General features: G+C 39.0%; 1 protein-coding gene across 1 annotated transcript in view; it reads left to right on the top strand.

Moving 5' to 3' along the window:
- Positions 1-22,763, top strand: part of thsd7ba (thrombospondin, type I, domain containing 7Ba) — a 197,440-nt gene that overhangs the window by 32,609 nt on the left and 142,068 nt on the right. Inside the window, exons 2-3 of the mRNA XM_085248678.1 lie at positions 9,489-9,824; positions 13,075-13,251. Coding sequence (XP_085104804.1) covers positions 13,092-13,251 — 160 coding nt within the window. The 5' untranslated portion in view covers positions 9,489-9,824; positions 13,075-13,091. The remainder of the gene's footprint in view (positions 1-9,488; positions 9,825-13,074; positions 13,252-22,763) is intronic.

The raw sequence follows: 22,763 nt of genomic DNA on the forward strand, positions 1-22,763 counted from the left end.
CCCAGTGTTATCAAAGACACAAAATCTTATGTTTTCACAGACTGAATGATAAAAAACTGTTAAAAGTATGAGCAGTATCTAACTACCTTATAGGAAATCGCCTAAAAAAAAGTTGAAACAGCAAATGCGAATGTTATTTTTGCAACAGGTCATAGAGTGTGCATATCTGTGACTGTGAATGTATGCACAATCTGTGTTGTATGCATTGTTTTGTGCTTTCAAGTGCTGGAACAAAGTTTGGCCTGGTTTTCTGTTTCACTTTCACGTTGACGTTATCTTTGAAACTGTACACGGCGCTGTTCAAAATAGTCATAATAAAATTATTTATAAACATAATCCAGAACGAGATAGAATAGATGCATGAGATAACTGACACTAATCACAAACATAAACAATTTAAACATTTGTGTGCGAAAGTATATTTTAAAATGTGTAAATTGTAACGTCTATTGATTTTGAAGAATGCTTAAAGTCTTGAAGCAACAACTGCAAAAACATGATCACAATCACACTCCACTTACTCTTGCAAATGAGATTCGGCTATAGCGAACGCTAAAGTGTGCTTAGGGAGCACAGTAGCCAATCATGTACGAGGGAGAGTTATTCAATGTACACTTTGCAGCCATTACAATCATCTCTGATTATTGTGCATTCTTGTGCAAGTCTACAGCGGGTGAATACAACTCTATCGAACAGCCTCCCACTCGGCAAAGAGCTTCATTGTTATTGCCAAAACAAAGTAGGCACTTATTTCGTTTCATGCTATACCCAACATAAACACCCAAGGAGTGAGTGACAAATTGCCTCTCAAGTCTATGCTTATCAGCCTTGTGTGGCACTAACACTTGCGAGCGACATCAGTTATCCTAATGGTGAGCTGATAGCACTGGCTTTTTTCCAGTGGACATGGCTGCCTGTCAGATCTGAGTCAAACATTTGAAAATAATAGCTTTCTTTTGTTCAGCTACCTGACTTTGTGCATGTGGCACCACATTTTACACATCTATTCCTTTCTAGGATTTCTCTGTATTACTTTGAATCTTTTCTTTGTTGGCCTGTAGATAAAAATCAGATGTGTAGGTGCTTAAGCTGAATTTTATGTAGCAATTAAAATTAAGAAATCAGCGAGGGGAAATGCAGCAGCTGTCTCATGGCCAGAGTTCTTCCCTTATATCCAGACTCACAAAGAAAACTGGATCAATATAAGGTTAAGGTTTAATCCCTGGAACACCCGCCAATCAATACAGGAAGTCAGCCATTTGAGTGCCTTTCTTCTGTGTGGAACCATAATTCCCAGTAAGAGACACTGGGCCAGCCTCCCCATCTTCTGCCCTCCTCTTTTCCATCCATGGCTGCGCTTTGATAATCCATACAGCTACAGGCTCAGCATGCTGTCTCTCAAGCAGTCTTTATCTATTGTCCTGAGCCCTTATCTCTTGGCACAGTACTCGTGCCACCTTAAAGCACAAAATGTCAACTTGTTCCCCCTCACATCCCTAAATGTGAACTTTGAGTTCTGACGCAGTTGAGCTTATAGACGACACTTCAAAAACTGTGAGTGTTTGAGTGGTTGTGTCTGCGTGCGTGGAACTGCGCTCACCTAACGACTTTATGTTGTTGAAGATTTACTTTACTTGTGTTTGATGGCAGAGAAATTTGAATATGTTGTGCTCTTGGGCAGGTACTTTAATGTTTTTTAAAAAACATGAGAAATTAGCTCTGAACGTTTCTAAATGGCAAAACCCATATAATGTGTGTTTTTATTAAGTGTGAAATCATCGTCTTTGTTTCAGTCCCACCCGCAGTTTTGGAGTGATGCACATGACGGCATTAATAAACACAATAATTCATTGCATAAAAATGATCTCATTGTTTCAAATATGTAAATGGCACAGTGTGAGGAAAAAAACATAGTGGCGTGTGACTGGATTATTAGCGCTGTCGTCAGTGTTGATGGGTTTGGAAAGGTCAGTGAACAAAGTGAACATAATGTTCTGACATTTAGATCTGAGAGGGGGAAAGATAATAATAATGTTTTTGATGACTCAAAATACAAAAATTATCCCTTTATACAGGAGCTAAATCCTTGTCTTAGGCTCTGTTTAGGTACTGATACTAATTCCTATTTTTTGTAGTCTTACAGATCTTATTTTGAGCATTTGTAATCTATTTGTCCTTTGACTTGTTCCCAATGACTTATTATGACAGTCTTAAAAATCTTGACTCTGAAAATATCAAATTCAAAGATGAATTTAAAAGCTAAGTTCACCTGCAGTGGAGCAGCTTTCTTCTTTAGCTGATATTGGCCAATTGCAGGATGTACTGAGCATATGACAGAGTATTGTTTGATATATTCATAGACACTAAAACCAGCAAAGCTTGTTTTTTTTTTGTTTTTTTGTTAACTGTTACCACTGATTTAATTTTTGCAAAGAAAATCAAGTCCTGTGTCAAACTACAGGGCAGGGATAGCTCAGTAGGTAAAGTGGTCGCCCCATGATCGGAAGGTCGGCGGTTCGAATCCACTTAACGGCTACCCTGAGGTACCCCTGAGCAAGGTACCGTCCCTACACACTGCTCCCCGGGCGCCTGCTTAGTGGTCTGCCCACTGCTTCACTGAGTGACTGGGTCAAATGCAGAGAAAAACAAGTAATTTCCCCATGGGGATCAATAAAGTATCCATTATTATTAAACTAGAATGCTACATTTTCGGTTTCCTCTTTCACACAGCGTGCAACCTCTTCTTTCCTCAACACGCTGGAACATTTTGACATTTTTTTACACCACCCCAGATTACCACTTACAAAAAAGAACAGACTTCCCATCATCACCACTTATCACAAGAAGCAGGCTTTTAATTTCACCCATGGTTCCCCTCTTCTCCACATTTTTCCCCTCTGTATAATTGACTTTTTACAGGTTTCAACCATCTCTGGACATCTTCTGCAGGCTAGGCAGGTATCAGCTCCTCCTCTACCTTTACTACATACATACACTTGGACACACACAAACACACACTTGGACACACGCAGATAAATGCACACAGCTCTCAGTACATTAACAGTTATTTTCCAGGGTAACATTCGTGGCTTCAGGGTCCAGGTGTCTCTGCAGCTGCTGACCCATGTTATCAGCCAACCTCAGCAACCAGGCCTCCTCGAAATTAATCCTGACGCCGTCACGCTACTTCTCTTGCTCACACTGATGGCTCCCTTTCTGTGCGACAATCCCCTCCGGATCCTAAGCAGTCGGGACTCAGACACACTCACCTGCATACCCTAGTCCCACGAGATGTGCCTATCAATTGAAAAGGGGAGATGGAGTGACCAGGATTACAGCCACGGCTGAGATAATTATAAGCTTTTTTAATGAAGGGGCGGTGGAGGCTGGGAGGCCAGGTGGAACAGCTGCACAAAACAAATCCGATTATCCAGGAACCGTTTTTTCCTCTTTCAGCTTCAGCATCTATCGCTGCCTTTTGTAGAATATTTCCCTGATCTGCTTCAAACATTTCACACATTGGCTTTTAGAGTTTCTGTTTCTGCACCAAATCCTTATTTATTTGTGCATTTTTTTTGCTCTGTTTTGCACATACTGTCAGCACCTTTAACTTGATTGAGAATGACCTACCTGTAACATGAACCAAATCATAGTTGCCATGCATGAGCGATACCCTCTCAGTAAAGTGTAAATTAACCTTGACAAAAAAATCTCATGCAGCCTTATTCACTTAAAAAAAAAGAAGCAAGTGTTACTTGTGTTATTCAAGTGCGTCAGAAATCCACAGAGGAAGAATAACAAAAACGAGCCTTCCTCCAAAAATAAACGCATAAAGACAGACACGTATTTTATTTCTCTCCTTCCTAAAACAAGTGACACTGCTCATCTGAAAATGTAATTTACACAAGTGGAGGTATCAGTAGTCAGTATGAAAGTTATGTGTGACACTTTTTATGGCAATATCAGTTGTAGGAGAGGTGCGAAATGCAGAAAACGGGTTTAATTTATTTAGACATAAAAGTGCACAAAACCTGATGTAGTTTCACATGTAATGGTTTAAAACCACTTCAGGAGGCCATGTGGACTCCTGAAATGGGAAAGTACAGTGACCAAGCTTGTAATTTAAAACATGTGTTGGTAGGAGTCTCTTCCAAGCGTCATTTGAATGAATAAGTCTTTAGGTTAGTCCAAGCAAAAAGCACTAAAATCCCAAACAAGAGGCAAACTACTTGAGGCAGCTTCTTGAAAACATCCATTAATATATCTCTTATAGAAAGACCCTTGATCAAGGCGAAAATGATTTGGAGAGATGAGCACAGATTCACCAGTGACAGGCTGCACCTGCAACAGACCCCAGGCGTCCTCACTCTTAGAAGCCTGCTTCATAAATGCAATTATTAGACAACTGTTCATAGTAACATGTGAAGAAACGACAGCTTGAGAAATCAGGTTTTTCACATGTTTATTTGTTACCCAATTAAATTAATATAGCACCAATTCACTGCAACAGTCACCTCAGTCCATCCACCAGGGTGGTATCACCGTTGTATATGAATGAAGTCAGCTGTAATTTGGTGCTTCCTCTTTTTTCTTCTCCCATGCGGTGTCCCCCTTCTGTCATCCTCACGGAAACCCTGAAGTAAAACCCTGACATGCTTCAAAAAGATACTAAAATAAAAAACAAACCTTCATACTGTACATACATACTTCACACCTGTACAATTAGTATTAACTTCTAGCTCTTGGTAAAACTTGCAAATTCCAAACAAACTTCACTGCAACTCTGTTCGCTCTTTTAAAATGCAACTATAAAAACTTATCAGTGTTGTAGATGTTATGAAGATCATCACGACGTAGAACAGGGAGGTCTTGCAGTACAATGGCGCACTTGTCTGTGAAATCTGGCTTGCAGAACTAAGCAATGAACAAATGGATTACAACATCATGAAACATTCAATAGCACAAAAAACTTCCAAAAACAGTAAAAGAGCCATCTTGTTTGAGCTAACAACTACTGCCTGGAGAAAGGAAAACTCATAGGTTTATTGTAATCAGCAGTAACGAACAAAACTGCTCATAAAATAATGTAAATTTTCAACAATTTAAAATAGCAATTTAAGTTTTACATGAGTTTATACTCACAATCTGCAGGATTTAGGCTCTTAACTTAAATGTTGTTATTGGGCCATTTCATCCACATCCTAATTTACTTACAATATTACAGAAATAGTTTCAGCCATGCAAGTTCAATATAATAATGGGAGAACAATCTGTGGAGTGAAGTCAGGCTCTTATAGAAACAGTCATGTTCTATACAAATTATACTTAAAATAATTGTCAGATATGATCCTAATCTCTTGACTCGTCTGTGGAGAATTTACATTACAATGCACCATGAATGCGCTTTAGGTGGCGAACTTCAAACAGGCCATTGGGTTTCTAGCTCTCCACATCTGTCCACAATACACAATTATATTTGAAGTTAACGAAGCAATCCCAAATTTGCTGCTCTTCTTCTCCTCCATCTGTTTGGCAGATTCAGCACAGTTTAATGCAGTTTCCTTTCTCCCCATGAAACAATGTCATTGTTTCCTTTGTTGTCACTCAATTTGTTTAACATTGCTCCACAACAATGAGTAAACTGCAACTCAATACAAGCTAGTATATTCTTCATTTCCAAACAAAGGTAAGTAATGTATGTAAGCCACGAAAGCTACTGGAATTAACAGTGTACAGTGAGGCAACTTAAGCTCTTTACAGTGTTTTTGAGGGAGACTTATCTTATTCTTATCAAAAATGTTCGCATCAGTAAAAGGGAAAAAGCTCATTATTTTGCAGCTTTGTTCTGGTTGTGCTAATTTGACATTCTCGAGGTCCTTTTTCATGTCTGCGATGAAATATTTATGGTGTGAAGAAAATATTCTGTAAGAATTATCTGGCTATCAACACAATGCTCTGTGGCTTTGTGTTAGGCATTACATCAATTGGAATAATTTTTTTTTCTAAAGGCCATTGATTCACTTTGAACAAGGAAATCTGTGAACAATTAAAAGGTGTATGAATATCTACCGGTGAAATTTAACAGGTTTTACATGCCTAAAACCACTTTGATGCCCAAAGGTGTCCTTTTACCTTCAGCAGTAGAATACATCAGACAGTTTTCCAAATGAATTTCTGTCAATTTTTTTTGGATGAACATTAGAGGCACAGTAATTATTATTTTGATTTTGATCAGTATAGCAGAGGAGTTTGTATGTTCAGACAGCTGTGGGCTACAGCTTTGCCTAGTTTAATTGTTCCTTTCATCAGATACAGAAATATAGAAACATTGATGAACTAAAATCTTCACATTAAGGCTCAATTTAAAAATAGACTTCACCAAACACCAAAACTCCCCCTAAAATACTTCCCCAAACAAAACAAGACTGGCAAAAAGATATCCTCTCTGTATGAGAGTATGTCTGATGTCCTATTACATGTGACATAACTCATTTGATTAAGAGATTCTCTGCAGCTTGTGCATATTTAAATATCACATGGAGCATTTTTTGTCTGATCACATTTACTTTGTCATTTATCTTCCAGGCATTCACTGAATTTCCAGCCCAGCTCAAAGTAATTTTTTTTAAATAACCATACAGAAACTGAGAAAAACAATCAACACATTGTGATAAAAAAAGACCTGAAAAATCAACGAATAGATCAGAATTAAGATGGGTGGTATTGTATAGCTCATCTTTATTTGGTGACACTTATGGGCGTGGCTTATTTATATATGTATTTTTTCTCCTGTTATCAGTACTGTGACCCCCGTTGGCTGGCTTAACTGGCCATACCACTGCATCTATAGCTCATGGAGGCAGGGAAAAAGAGCCATAGTAAGTTTGGTGCCACAGTGATAAACATGCAGCTGATTGAGTTCACAACCCTGGCTTCAGGAGCAGCTGCTTGGGCAATTCTGCCAGCACCTCAAACAGTCTGTTTGAGGTGCTGGCAGAATTGAGATACCTCTCTCTTTCAGATACTGCCACATACAACATCTTAACAGTCTGGGACTGAATTCATGTACGCATTGCATAATATACTGTCTGTTTTAGTGAAGTGATTAGTGACTCTGCAGTGCAGCTGTCTCTGATGTTTGTCTGCCAAGGTACCGAGCTGGGAACTGGTTTATGATATGGTGAAAAGCTTGGGTCTGTGGATGCTGCCAAGCCTGTTCATTAAATGCGGAGCTTCTTTTGAGATGCAGAATTTAATTTATTCAATGTTTGGATTAAAGTCTTATCTCTAAAATGTAACAGCAACTAGAAATCATTTAGCAGATGGCAATACACAAGGAATGGCCAAGTTCAGTGTATCAGCTGATGTTTTTGGAGCACACATTAGACATTTATTTTGTTTTATATATATCTGTCCTAAGTTTATATTGGCAAAATATCAAGGTCTTGACTTCCACCAGTGAGGCAGGTAGCTGAGGAGGGATTCCAGTTTTACAGTTTTTATAGTAATAGTACATTTACAGTATTAATAGTACTTATTAGCAGTTTTTGGAAAAGCTATGAAAGACGATAGAAATCATTACTTTTTCTTTCTATTCTCTTTTTTATTGAGTTTTTGTGAACCTCTGCAAACAACAAAACCACCTGAATACTGTACAAGGGATGGACATTTTAGACAACCTTAATGTCATTTACAGACCTCAATTTCAAGAAACACACTTGCACACATTGCAGAGCAAACATTCTGCCTTGTCAAGAGAGCTTTTAGCTGTGGGACTGGAGTATAGTGCCAAGCCAGGCGAGGTAAGCTCCTGAAGGCGGGTGAAAAGCATAAGGCAGGTTTAAGGTTGGAGGCAATTGTTGTCAGGAGAGAGGATGGCAAACACTTCTGCCTTTGAGCTTAACTTAAAGGTAGAAGATGTTAAGCAGAGAAAGCTGAAGAGACTGCACTGACCCAGTGTCAAATAGATGTGGTGGCTTAGGGTAATACATAATCTAGAGTTTGAACTACTACACTTATTTAAGCTAAAGCAGATACTAATTTATTTTAATCACCCAGTTTAATTACTCTTTGTAATTGCTAAATATGAAATGAGGTAATCAGAATTCATTCATGTGTGATGTAAATGTGTATATTAAATTAGATGCCATTCTGTCAAAATGTTGATGAGATATTTCAATGAAACACTAAATTTTCACCCCACTGTGGTGCTAGATAAGGAGTCACCAAGATTAATCACCTGAGGACTCTGCATCAAGTTTGTGGGAGGTGTTTGAGCAGACTAATTGTTATTTTTCAGTCTGGACTAAAGTGGTGGAATCACTGGTTAACAGACTGGCAGTGACATCCCTTAAGCTGCATTGGCAAAAACAAAAGTGGTCGATTTAAAGCTCCCAGGATTGTACGAAGTGCCGTATTGTCCATCTTAAGGTTACTGCTGTGATTTAAAGCACACAAAAATACTTATTTCATTATCAACTAAAGGCAGAAATTCACAAGCGGTAAGAAAATGTCGCACATGCACCTTGACTCTAATAAACAACAGACTGAATAAAAAATGAATGAACTGTGTGTACATACTTGAAATTGAAATGTTTGCAATTGATTTTTCTCTGTCTACCAGGAGTACCTTTCTTCCACCCTATTTGTTGGCTTTTATTAAGTTAGTTGCCCGCTGGAGGAGGAGTGCAGCTGCAGAGACAAGCTCATTTGAGCCACAATGGAATGGCAGGGCAAAGCACTTAAAGGCCTTGGGAAATCAGGTCATTATGAGCCGTGGTTTTCAGGAGTATGACCAGAAAGGTCAATAAGAGAGCATGGAAGCACTGAGACAAAGTCAGAAGGCGTTAATAGGACTCAATTTCCATCTGTGTGAGCTCTCAGGAAGATCTTGGCTAGAGGGTTGACAGGTTGTCATTGAATATTATGGGAAGCAACTTCAACTCCTCAATTGTCATTGTCTTACATGCCCCCTGGAGACTGAGGGATAGACAAATAATCACTGCAAACCTTGCAGATTTATGCAAAATTTGTCGACAGCAAACTCACCTGCTGCTATAATGCACAACTTGCCCTTCGCCTTTTTAACAGCAGTACGTCTGAAAACTGGAAACATAATAATCCTTTTTTCTTATGCACAGAAACTTTCTCGGGGATCTTTGCACTGAGATGAAGAGTAGAGCGAATAAGAAAGAACAGATGAGTGGATTATAAATCACAGCAAAGTCCTACCTCTGGACCAGTATTTGCTGATCGTGTGTAAAAAAAGACATTGCATTCATGTCATGCATCTCTGTAGAGCTTCCCTGCATTTTTACACTGTTATTCATTACTTCTTGCCTTTTGCAGCTCACTAGCTATCAACTGTGTATCATGTGAAACATAAATAATAAAATGTCATTGCATGAGGCGTCAGATTTTTGCACTGTAGTTGAAAGATGTGAACATCATTGCCTCTTTTTTTCCTTGTCTGTTTTTGTCTTCCTCAGATTCCTTACAGTAGCTCGGGCTGCCTTGTGCCAACCAGAGTAGGAACATCAGTGGGTGAGTGCTTGACAGAGCCAGCACCGGGGAGTTAATACCAGTCACTGCTGGAGGTGTGACACAGTCCCAGCCCACAACACATTGATTCACACAGGATTAAGCCACTGCATGATGCTTCAGGTTGAAGGCCTGGTGCAGGTGATTTACTCTCCCCGTCAAACTTAACATCTTTGGACCATCCTCTGCCCTGTTCCTGCTTTCGGTGGGACTACTAAAAAAAAGCATCTGCTACTGTAACAACCAGATCACCGAAAGGGATGACTGGCAGTCATCTTGCTCAGGTACATTTTACATCATGTGCATGGTGTCCAATTAAGAGTGCAGCTGTTTATGAATTTAGTTATCCAAATGTGCGTTTTCTTTAAGGGTGGAAAAAATATTTTTTTCAGAATTTATGATCAGATTGAGACTAATGCTCAACTGTCAAGATGCTGACTCCCAAGATTCCATCAAAATTGAACTGAATTCCACTCATTTTGAGCTATATATCTGTGCTCTTTTGTTTTACAGCTGCAATGAAAATACAAAAGAAGCTAAACATTCTGGAAATGACAAACACGTTTTATATAATGAGCTGTCACCATCCATTCAGGCAGCATAATAGTGGCACTGTCTTTGTTACTGTTCTAAATAGACTAAAACTCCTGGTGTCAAAGGAATTAAAGAATCAAATGTAGTGCAATACTCTTTAAATACCAATCTATACAGAAACAGAAGAAACCGACTGCTAAAATAAGCCTCGGATCAAAGGAATACAAAAAAATGTGTTGTGCATTTGTGATTCTTTCAATGCTGTCATGGTCATTCCTGCCAAGGAAAACATCTGCAAAAATCAGCTCCTTTGGATGTAGATGGATTTCTGTTTTCATATTGCCAACCCCAATCAAAAACAATTACATGCGCTTCAATGTGGAAAAAATACTCGCAGCTGTGTTAACCTGAATCCACTTGATGCAACACACAAAGAATGGCGCAGCGATATAGATGGGAGTTTAAGCTTAGAATCTGAAGCGGGAATGAGCTGGTTGGCTACATAATTATGTGGAAATCCAGAGAAGAGGGTGGCATCTCTGGTAAACAGACTGGGATCAAATGCCTTTGTTTTCACTCCAGACAGAACAGGGTGTTTGGCTTATTTAAAGAGAGGCTGGAGGATCGCATGGTGATTGTTCAGAGCCTTGGCATACCAAATTAGCTTTTGCCATTCATTTGGAAACATCTAATCAAACATTAATTATTGTGACCACCTGTGAAAGGGAGGGGTGTAGAGTGTTGCTCATCTGCTCCCTTATGCTAGCTGCAGGGTTTTTCTCGCTGAATTCAATGAGTGAGCCCCAAACAAGGACCACAGGAGACAGAGGAGCAGATTGCATTCCATCAGATCGTGGAGTATCTAATAAGACTCACACCAGCATCTGAGCCATGCTGCTGTTTGCCAGGTTTTCTACGGCCACTGAGAGCCTAGCATGATTCCTTTGACCCAGATATTTAGCAGCTTAAGAGCTTTTCTTTTTTAAGATTTTCAGGATAGCCTGTATTACTCACCCATTCTGAGATGCGCTGGCTGGATGAGCACAATTGCTGCTGAATCTCGCAAAGATATCTTACAATAGAGTAATCTCGATTGTCTACCTTTTTGTACTTTGAAAAACAAAACTGGCATGCCTTGGGGTCATGCTTGTTTCCATTGCTTGTTTGTGTTCAAGACCATGTTTTCCAATCAGTTGTGACATGGTCTGTCAGCCCAAGAAGAGTGCATAGTCAAATAAGAGTGGCTGGAGGGTGCGTGTAATATAGGTGCAGTCAGGTATGGCTTCCAGAGCAGTGCAGCCCAAGAGAATGGCTAGTAATCAGCAACCAGAGGTATCTAATTGGCATATGGCTATGTGAGTGCCAGACTGGTCTGCTCACTCATCCAAGTAGAATACATCTTCTAGCCATCAAAAAATGTGAGACAAAGGCAGTTCTAATAAAAATTGTGAATACATTATCTTCAGAGTGGATGAGTTATTTAAAGGAGAAAGTGGAAGAGATGGAGAGGGAGACAGAGCGGGAGTGAAAAAGAGCACTCGCTGTTCTTTGCCTGACAGAACCCCATGAGGCAAATTGGTATTGAGAATAGATACAAACAATAGTTATGTGTTGAATTGCCAAACCCTTGGGCCTGAAGCCCTCCAACACACACAAAAAAGAGCAAACCATTTTGACTATAGAATAACACATCAAAGCCAGAGGAGAATTGGACAGTCCATCAAAAACTGTGCATCTGGCAGCCCACTTCTGGGCACCAAGCCATCTCCATCCAAGCATTTCTTTCTCATTAAACAAATTTTACCCCCACCAAAACATAGCTAAAGCAGCAAAGTCAAAATCTAATTTCCCTGAATGAAATCAAGCAAAAATAATTCAGCTGCCAGCGCTTTCACAGGCACGCCATGTGTAAATAATCTTAAATCTCAAATGGCTGCTGCCTCTCAGAAGTTAATCTACCATTAGATACTCTCTATGATACTTACTATTGTATACTATCGGGACAAAATGTAGAAAAGCCTCTCTGTTGTATTGATGTGGAATGTCAAAAGAAAAATTAAAAACTTGTCCTGTACAGAATCAGTAGATTAGAAAATGCTTACCACAGTCACACAGATTACATCTAATTCATGACAGATGTGACTTTGAAATAAAATAAACTCTCAGTGATGTTAGTATTGGATGTGTGGATCACCAGCTTAATACCTCGGCTTGCATAAACATAAAATGTTTTGCTATTCTTTATGTGCTGCAAATTCCCACGGTGCCTAAATCAGCTGTATTTGATATTAAGACCAATTTTTTGCTAAACCTATGCAGCAGAAATTGCTTTTGTCTCATGTTTTATGATTACAGAATGTCAAAAAACTGCAGGGGAGCTCAGTGGGACGATAAGTCAATAATAACAAATCTCTCAATACCCAAGTGCCACAGTGTAGCAAAAATTGTTTTTGGAAAATGAATCACTGCAGTCATGAACACCAGTCTTTCAAAGCATAAGGTGTTACAGATTTAATTTCATATTCATTAATTTTGCTGTTGGTGCAACACAATTAGAGGCCTAGTGAATTCAGGACTAATCCTTAACACTCCTAGGACACGAATCACAGTAGCAGGAGATAGGAATAAATGAGCTGCAATAAAAAGGTACTAATACCCCGTATTACTCCAAGCTTAGAGCCTCGCCTTCCATCAGTGCTTGTTTCCACACCTCCTTTGGGACGCTGAGATACTCTTGCCACTCTGTCTAATTATTTTTGATCTATGTAGGTGGAGAAGAAGCCATAGTATCCCACAACTATCAACTACAACAGCAAAGCTGTTTTACAAGTCAAATCTTATCCATCCGGCACTATGATCCATGTGTGAAAAAGTCTGATGGACTTGGAAAGTGACACCTAATATTACATTTCTGGGCTGGAGGATTCAGTGGGAAGGTGGCCAAGGTTTCTGATCATATTTATGAATGAGCTGATGATGAATTTCATTTTCCTCCCACAGGAGTAAGAGAGGAAGCAATGGGCTGGACTATGACTCTAAAAGATGACTTTGGGGTCATTGCCTGGACACGGCAAGCTGGGAGCTACCTAAGCCTCTTCCTCCTCTTGTCTCTCTTTTCCATATCTGTCCGTTTAGACAACGTGTATCCTAGAGACCACCATTTTTCATGGAAAGCAGGTAAAATATTTATTCTATCTTATTACAAGTGCATTAATAAAGGTCCTGTTTTGACTTATATTTAAATTAAGATATGCAATCCACCTGCTTGCATGTAAAACAACATAATTTTGTTCTTAATGGTAATTTAAAAAGTCAAATCTCTTTGAACCTGTTGAGGATCATGGCGATAAGATACGCAGCACGTGGAAGCACACATTTGCACACATGCATTTTCATTGAAACCAGTTTTGTGGGGAAAATATTCCTTCTTTTTTTGACACACATTGGACTGCAGTTGGACATCATCAAGCCTTCAGGCTCAAGTGCCTGGGGTGAAGAGAATAATAATGCTTTTTTTTTTTTTTCTTGTAGAGTATTCACTCACAGCCCCAAAATGACAAGGACAGCTACAGTTGTTACAGCAGAGTGGCATGGTTATTAAGATATTGAGGCATATGAAATAGTCTTCCTGGCATGCTTAGTGAATTTATGGCCCCAGTTATATATAGTACACATTGTTGTAATGGAAAACATGCTGCGTATTGAGCTGTACAAATCCCTTATTCAAACACATTCACATGCACTCACACCTAAAATGTGTTTTACATCTCCTGTGTGTTATTTATGCATCCATTTGGTAATTTCCATGCAAATTATTAACATTTTTGTAAATTAATCACCTTTTGGAAACCTGTACTGTAAGCTGATGTCATTCTTTTTTTAACAAGAATTTTGAGGCAAACTCAGAATTCATCCTTTGTTCGCTTCACCAATTCGATTGAAAATGCATTTGCAAAGCAGCTTGAGGAGGAAAATTTGGCCTTCCCACACAAAAGCCCCACTTGCTGTGCGATTAGCACTTTCATTTCTCACTCTGTGGTTGGGTAATGACACTGCCCAAGTGATAAAGAGATTGATTAATTTCACTTGAAAGAGCTTATGTTCAAAACGGATGTAACCGGAACACCAAGTGTGAGGATTTGACATCCTTTCAGAGCTAAGATGGCTTATAAGTTGTTTCTTAAATGGAAATGAAAATCAATTTACAAAGAAGAAAGGGAATCTCAAACTTAACATACCTCACCTCTGAATAAATCCTCCTAATGTCTGTTTGACTGCAGGAAAACTGTTCGTCTCAAACTGCTGTTATCACAATGCTTTGATTTGAACTGTGGAACGACACAAACACAGATTGAACACTTACTGTATTCGCATTGTATTGTGCTGATGAATGTCATTGATGTGAGCCACATATTTGTCTTAATGTCGGCAGCGGCTCCAAGCTTAATGTCTTAACTCAGACTATTAGGTTCATGTTGGCAAATATTGACAGGAACCATTTGAATACTTAATTTAGCTGACAGGCAAATCTTTTTCTTTAGGAATTGTCATTGTAGCAAAGATCTGTTCTCAATTAGCACAGCCACCCTTTTGTATGTCTGGCGTGTCTATCTAGGCCAGCAGCATTGTGGGGTAAGTCTTTTGTGTGAGCCAGTTCCCAGAGCTGTGGCTAAGCTGCGAGTCTCAGGCTGAAACAGGGAGCTGGAGCTATTTAAGCTTGACCTTCATCAGTGTCTTGAAGAACAAAATAGAACAGTGAGACACTGCTGCTAATGGCATTATTATTTCACCCTTAAAATAAATTGCTAAAAGAAATTCCCTTTAACATCTATAGATAACTTTCCTGGCAGTCAGTGCCACATTTCCAGGGTCATAGTCCTGTTTGCATCAGAATGCAGATATCGTGAGTGGAGCATTTTAAGTAGGATTTATTTAAGCATCTGCTTTTAAACATGCCACTGTGCTCATCCGGTGTCAGCTTTAGTCTACTGCAGTAAGTAAGGGCTTCTTTTCCAAGTTTTCAGTTGTCATCACTGAGATTAACGTAACTGTTCCAAAGAGGGTCTAAGGTGTTGGGATTTAGCTCTCAAAATGTATTTGTCTTTTTTTTTTATAGTAAAGAAACAAGAAAACAGTCTTCCTGGGTACATGTTAGCGTTCATCCCAAATGATTTCTATTATACATCAAAGCTTGTTTATTTTCTTTCTAAAAAACAAAAATAAAACGACACCCTCATTTAAGTTTTCATTTTCCTTCTTTGACTTGAGGACCAAGCTAGTTCAGGAAATTGATATGTCTTTAAATCCCAGAAGAAGAAGACAACATTGGTATTCTGGGGCGATCGTGGCTCAAGAGTTGGGAGTTCACCTTGTAATTGGAAGGTTGCCGGTTCGAACCCCGGCTTGGACAGTCTCGGTCGTTGTGTCCTTGGGCGAGACACTTCACCCGTTGCCTACTGGTGGTGGTCAGAGGGCCCGGTGGCGCCAGTGTCCGGCAGCCTCGCCTCTGCCAGTGCGCCCCAGGGTGGCTGTGGCTACAATGTAGCTTGCCATCACCAGTGTGTGAATGTGTGTGTGAATGGGTGGATGACTGGTTGTGTAAAGTGCTTTGGGATCCTTAGGGACTAGAAAAGCGCTATACAAATACAGACCATTTACCATTCTGATGTATTTTAACAGTACACTGAAGACTGCATTTTCTATTTTTTAACTAATATTATTTCCCTATTTACACCTCTTAGTTCTTCCTCCTTTTTTTATTACACAAAATATTATTTTATTATATTGTTGGCTGGAGTCTGCTGAAAAACTCCAGGATGTAATCTACTCTTCATCTAAATTATGTGGGAACCTTCAGCAGGAAGATTCAGCTGAAGGGCAATGATTTTCAAAAGATTGAGAAATCAATAAAGGTTTTCCTTAATGAGAGATATCTCAGCCGCTCCTGGATTATTTAAAGGACTTACGGGGCTGAAGCCCCAGGATCCAGTCTGTAAATCATCTTAAATTGGTTCAGCTTAAAAGAGTAAGAGTCCCTGCTGCTTTAAAAATGTGACTTAATTGAACTTGGGTAGAATAATTTTTTAAAAAACAATGTGAGCTAACGGAACTTGGAGAATCACGTTAAAGAAACCCAAGAGATTCAGTTGGCATTGTTTTCAAATGTCTGTTTTCTTCAAGCTCCCAAAAAACAAAGGATGATGGGGAGACTTTCAGGTGCACATTGTTTTAAAGTCAAAAGACTTTAAAAGAAGAAAAGTTCTAAAGTTGTGTAAGAATAACAAATCCAAACTCCTCCAAAAACAGCACAGATGTATTTAAAATTCAACTTGAAATCAACAGTACATAATCACCTTAGTTGATCCCACTTAATTCCCGTATAAATATAGGGACCCGATGGATTTGCTGACGAGCTATGGTTAAAACAATCATTACAGCGCTGCATATGTGAGATGTTTGACTGTAAGAAAAAATAAACTCTATATGTGCTTTGATACAGTCAGGCAACATTTACATTTCATTTCAGGGTCTGAGTGTATTTATTTGCAATTTCACCACACTGTTGCACCATCAAAGCTGAAATCAAACATCACTGCTGCACAGAGCTTCTGTTGTTTCTCAAAAATAAGCTCAAAGGAGGCAGTGTGCAAGGATCAAATCTTTGGGGATTCACTTTTAACCAAATGGCACTGAATAATTTACAGAGGTCTTTTTTTGATTTACCGTGGCAAAGAAAACACACACACACACACACACACACACACACACACACACACACACACTAGGCAAATGTATTTTGAAGCAGTTAACATCAGTTGATAAGATGTTGCAATTCAACAGTATCAGGTTACACTCAGTTGCAGTAGTTTTCTTTTGCAGACACAAACAAATCAACCTGTTAGTTATTACTTCTATAGTCAGTCCTATGGCGTGTAGGTGTCACGGCTGCCGAGGCGAGCCGTGTGGAGTTAGAAGAAGGACCCAAGATGCAGGCAGTGGATGAGATGCTGGTGAGTTTATTTACACAGTGGTGAGAAGGCAAAACAGGCAAGAGGGAAGACAAAACTAAAGACCTGAACTGGGAAAGCTAAATGACAAACCTGAGATGAAACAAAAAGGGAAGAGAGGCAGAGAGCCGAGCAGGACACCAAGGAACACAGACTGACGCGGAGTTACACAGACGAACCGGCAACAGGCAGGAGAACACACAGGGCTTAAATACACACACCAGTAATCAGGGGATGAGAGACAGGAGGGCAACACAGCTGGGAGAAATCTGGGCTGACGGGACAGGGGAAACGTAAACTGATCACACTCACATACGACACGGACCTTCACAATAAAACAGGAAATTCAGACACATGGAACCAGACAAGACATTGAACTAAACAGACAGATTCACAAACAGATGGGGAGACACCATAGACAGACAGATACAGACGCAGACTCAGAGGCAGATCGAAAATAACACAGAACTTAAACAATCATCATCTAGAAAATGATAACAAACTAAAAGCGCTGGGTCACCGACCCAGGACCATGACAGTAGGTAGTTAAATTGTTTTCCTTTTTTTTACTGGGCATCAAAAGTTGGCCTGATAAGGGGGACATTCAAGAGTGCATCATAAATATGCACAGTAATTATTATGCACAGTACTAGCTAGAGATGTGCTCATTTGAAGTTTTGTAAGTAGCAACAGGGAATAACACAAACAGTAGATACTCTGGTGTGACCAGTAGCACTGATTCAAAAGGACCTTGACAAAGAAGATAAGTTGAAAATGACAAATTACGTGCTCAAAAGGAAAAAAGAAAAGCTTTTTGGAAATCAGAGAATCTATTCACAAGCACCCACTGTAACCTGATTACTCACAGAAGATGAATCCAAATAGTCCACAACCCATTTGGAGTGCATGATTTCAGCCATTCCACCTTGAACACACAGTTATTTATACTTCAAAATATCTAGATACATCTATGAAAGCCGTTATTGTATTTCATCTAGGTATGCTGCTAGGCTCCAGTATTCTGTGACGGTTTTGGGGTTTTAGCCTCGCTAAGTAGCTCAAAAAAGATGTTTTTCAAAAATGGGATCAAAACTGGAAATGTCACTCTCACATTAAACATTAATAAACACACAATAGCACAGACTAACCATCCTAAGAAAAGGCAGGATGCTGCTTTTAGCATAAGGCAATTTAACCCCCTTCAAATGAATATTAGAGAGACTGATAACAACATGAAAAAAACCTCACTTCTAAGCAATATTGATCTTTTTCTACCACACTAATTTGTTTTAGGGTGGAAAAAGGAGGCTGCTGAACTGAAAGCTCCAACAGGAGGTCGAGTGTAGTAGCCAACACCAGGCAATCTTATATGTTTGCAAACAACAAAGCAAAACCACTCACCCATTAGTGCATTATCCATGCTACATAAATATCATGTTGCGCTTATTACTCACAAATGATCAGCTTCACTACCAAAGCTGACAGGGATGTAATTAGATTTTATGTATTTCTAATCAGCATTATAATATAATGGTCATTTGTTCCCTAAAACCTAAAATCGTGGCTCATCTGGAGGAGGTCAAGTCTCTTTTGCAAACACAGCTTCCTAATTCAATAAAACAGATCATTTCCCCGCGAGTCAAGTGATAACATGAGTTAGTAATGCTGTTAAATTACACTTGTTTTTTTCAGCTAAACAATAAGAGTTGAAGGACTGCTCTCAAACAAAATTACATGAAGTTGAAAATATATAATGCATACTTTTACCAACACCATGTTATACAAACTTTTATTTTACGTTGGCTCCTTTGTTGTTTAATACTGTTGTTAATTATGTCACAAATGACTCTGCACCTGACGAGCAGCCAATCCACAGTACACTGAACTCCTGTGGGTGGATGGCAGACCCATTAGCACTTTTAGGTTATGCCTGACTGGGTCCAATGTGTTAAAGCTACCAGACCTGGATCTAGAGTGACAACCTGGTAACCCTGTCCCAGGCCCATGCCACTTGATCGCTTGATCTCCATGTCGGCATAGAGGTCAATCAATCTTATTCTGTTTCTTCACCCAAGACCACTTAACCCCACCAGTGACAAACATAAACATACAACCCACTCCATCATGACAAGTTGTCAATTTCTGGAGAAGAGTTAAGTGGTTTGGGCATCTGAAGAGTATGCCTCCGTGATGCCCCCTAGGCAAGGTGTTTCAGGCGTGTGGTACTGGGAGAAGGCCCTGGGGCCGACCCAGGACACACTCTGGAGATTATATTTCTTGGCTGGCTTGGAAATGCCTCATTGACCTCCCAGATGAACAGGGAGGGCAGAGGGGTGATTTTCTGCTAAGAGAATTCTCTGCTGCCCCGATGAACCAAACCTGGATAAGTGTCAGAACATGGATGGATGGATGGATGGATGAGGTCACCCAGCACTCCCAGTACTGGCACCAAGCCTGGATAAATGGCCTGTGGCAAACCCTTGGAAAATAAGGGAGCAGTCTCACTTGCAGAAAACTGCTCGTCAATTAACTGACTTGAACAAAACAATCAAAAATGAACAAGTGGCAGAATTTACAATAAAAAAAAATATTGTCAACAACACTGTAAGTGACAGCTCAATTATTTATGAATCATGAATTCAAACCATGAAGAAGGAGATTTTTGTAGTGTAGTAACAAGTGCTGTAGAGCTCAAAAACAGCTCCCTGTAGAGACAGACCCTTATCAATACACAATTAGAAACAGATTGGTGTTTGAAGAGTGTTAACTCCTAAATTCATGTGCCGATCACGTTTCTTAATAAATAGACTAAATGACTGAAGTAAACTCTGAGCATAATTTTAAATCAAGAGATTTCATGTCGGAAGTCGTGTTTATGCACTTCCAAACTGAAAACCCAAAATGACAGTTATTGCAAGTTATATATTTTTATTATGTTGATGACAAACAGTTAAATTTGCTCCACTATATTTCAATACAAAGTCTCAAAGTGTACACGCAGATCTTTCTCCTTAATCCAGCCGACATCATTCCCATAAAAGCCAAATCAGTAAAATGGGCAAGAGGTAACTTTTAATTCAGTGAGTGAATTCAGAGACAATCCTGGTAGTCTAGTCTCTTTGTGATAAACTGAATGGATTCACTTCATTATATTTATTTATTATTTTATTAACCTTCATTTAACCAGGAAGATCCCACTGAGATTAAAAATCTCTTTTTCACGGGAGACCTGGCAAGATAGGCAGCAGCAAGTGTCTCACAGTTACAGAAATGGCTCAATTAAACAAAGGCAGCAACAACACACATGCAAAAAAAAAATAAAAAAAAATAAAACATAAAATAAAATTCAGTAAAATTCAATAAAGTTCAAATAAAAATAAAAAAATCACTTTGATAGCATCAAACTGAGGAAAAACCATTTTCATCATCTTTCACCATGAATTTTAACAGGATTTAACAAAGCTACTTGTCCACACTCTGTTATTTAATGGCTTCCTCCTCGCTCGATGTATAATGCATTAGTTTGTGTCATAGCAGTAAATATGTGTGAATCAATGGTTTCTTTTGACTCATCAAGTTGTTTAAAAATAATTATTACGTGTTTTCATTTTAAGTAATATGGTATCTGTAGAGTGTTGTGATATAGAGACTAAGCACAGTCTGTTTACAAATCCACAGTTATTTCTCAGATCCAGCAGGGATAGGATTTTGTGCTTTTGTTTATGGATTACATACAGATATTCATTATTTACTCTCATTTTGTTTGTTCTAAACAATCTAAAGGGAAGATACAAATGTGTCAGAGATGGCAGGTTTCCTAAAAGTTTAATATGTTTTTAGAAAATACGCTCACAGAACTCATTTATTTTAATGCAATCATAACAAACACCACTGCCAGGTGATTTGTCCTGCAGGCTCTGGCGTTGTCAGCAGTTTGACAACAGCTGTGGATCCTTGTCACAGTGGGATTTCTTCTGCCGCAAATGAAGAGCTTTAAAAGTAAATAAGCTGTGATTCACACAGGGAAGAAAGCGGCTGGTGCTGCACAGCTCTGTGACAATGCAGTGATTTAACAAACTATTTTATTTTAAGTTTTAGATTACTCTTCTTTAGCGGCAAGCCACAGCGGTTATTTTTTGTTTTGCTGCACAACAAGATCACACTGTTATTAAATGGGTCCCTCTCGAACTTAAAATTCCATCCATACAATTTTGCAGAAGAATAAAAATAGGGCGTTTGTGTTTAAATATTGTGTTGTCAGAAGTGTCTGTTATGCGCAAAATGTCCTTTGGTGGTGGTGCGTGATGTGCCTAGTTATGGCATTAGTTAGATGCAGCTGTCACTACCAATTTGTCATGTTCCCCCAAAAAGTAACATTGGTATGAAAAGATCTTTTTCTTTATCTTAACCAAACAGCAATTAAATTGCCTAATTTAGTAAACGCCTTTACCTTTCAAAGCCTAGCCAACAACCTTTTAGAGCCTAAACCTAACAAAGCAGATTTTAGGAGAACTTCAAAGAAAACTAGACAGAGATGTGGGGTGGGGGGCAAAAACAAATGCAACACAGAAACAGGCCTGAACTATGGGTTGTGGTAAATCAATTTCCTCTTATAAAACTATTTCAGTGAGAAAATGCAGGAAATAAGCTAAATCTTCTCAACCCTGATGAGAGGCAAAGTCATGCAGCACAGTCCTAGATAAAGACAATGTTAGCACCCCCAGAGATACTGACAGAGGTGGAGCAGAGTGAGCAAAACCAGGAGAAGTGAAAGAGGAATGCTCATTAGACGTACTAAAAGGTAGTGTGGCAGACAATAATGAATACAAAAAATATGGACTGTGGTCTGATGGCCTTGGAGAACAGAGACAAACCCATCATTAGCCAGATACTGAAACTGATAATGAATACAAAAAACATGGACTGTGGTCTGATGGCCTTGGAGAACAGAGACAAACCCATCATTAGCCAGACACTGAAACTGACAATGAGGAGATATTTACAGCATGGGGGAAATGGAAGTGACAACAAAATAGACCAGCACGAATAGCTCTTATGACATTGAGGAATGGAGGGAAAATATAAGAGAACATGCAGACCTTCCTTGCTAAATTTATGCATGAACTTAATTTCCTGTGGAAGGTACATAATCTGAGTGTTTTTCTCTGTTTGCCTTTGATAAAAACTCTTAAACTTTCAAAGTATTTCTCGTATTTTATTTGTGTGCTATTAATTATGCAGGTTGCCGGAACAATTCAGCAAATTGCTACAAGTATGTGCAGTGTGTTATTCCATTAAAAATTGAATTTCTTTTTTTCTGCTTTCACACATGTCCCTTGGGTTGTGTAAGCCTAGTACACAAAGTCAGCCTGATTAGGACAAAGGGGAATAAAATGTAGCAGTGACTATTGAGCTGAATACACCCATTTTTTTCTTCTTCTTCTTATTTTTTTTTTTGTTAAACCACTCATTGTATTTTAAACATTGCCTTGGGTGTGTCTTTGACAGAAAACGCCAAGAACAAAGTTGATAGGAAACAAATTATTTCCTTGAAGTATTTCAATTAGATCACCATAAAAAACTGATATTTATTAATGGCAAGCTGTATTATTTAAGCTATCAAACAACCTTGACAAAATCAGTTTTGTATGTTGATTGTTGATGTGAGATCTCATTTGAACT

The sequence above is a fragment of the Mchenga conophoros genome, linkage group LG16 (genome assembly GCF_057382185.1).
Source record: "Mchenga conophoros isolate Kocher_MC1m ecotype Shallow Benthic linkage group LG16, M_conophoros_male_GT1.1, whole genome shotgun sequence".
Classification (NCBI taxonomy): Eukaryota; Metazoa; Chordata; class Actinopteri; order Cichliformes; family Cichlidae; genus Mchenga; species Mchenga conophoros.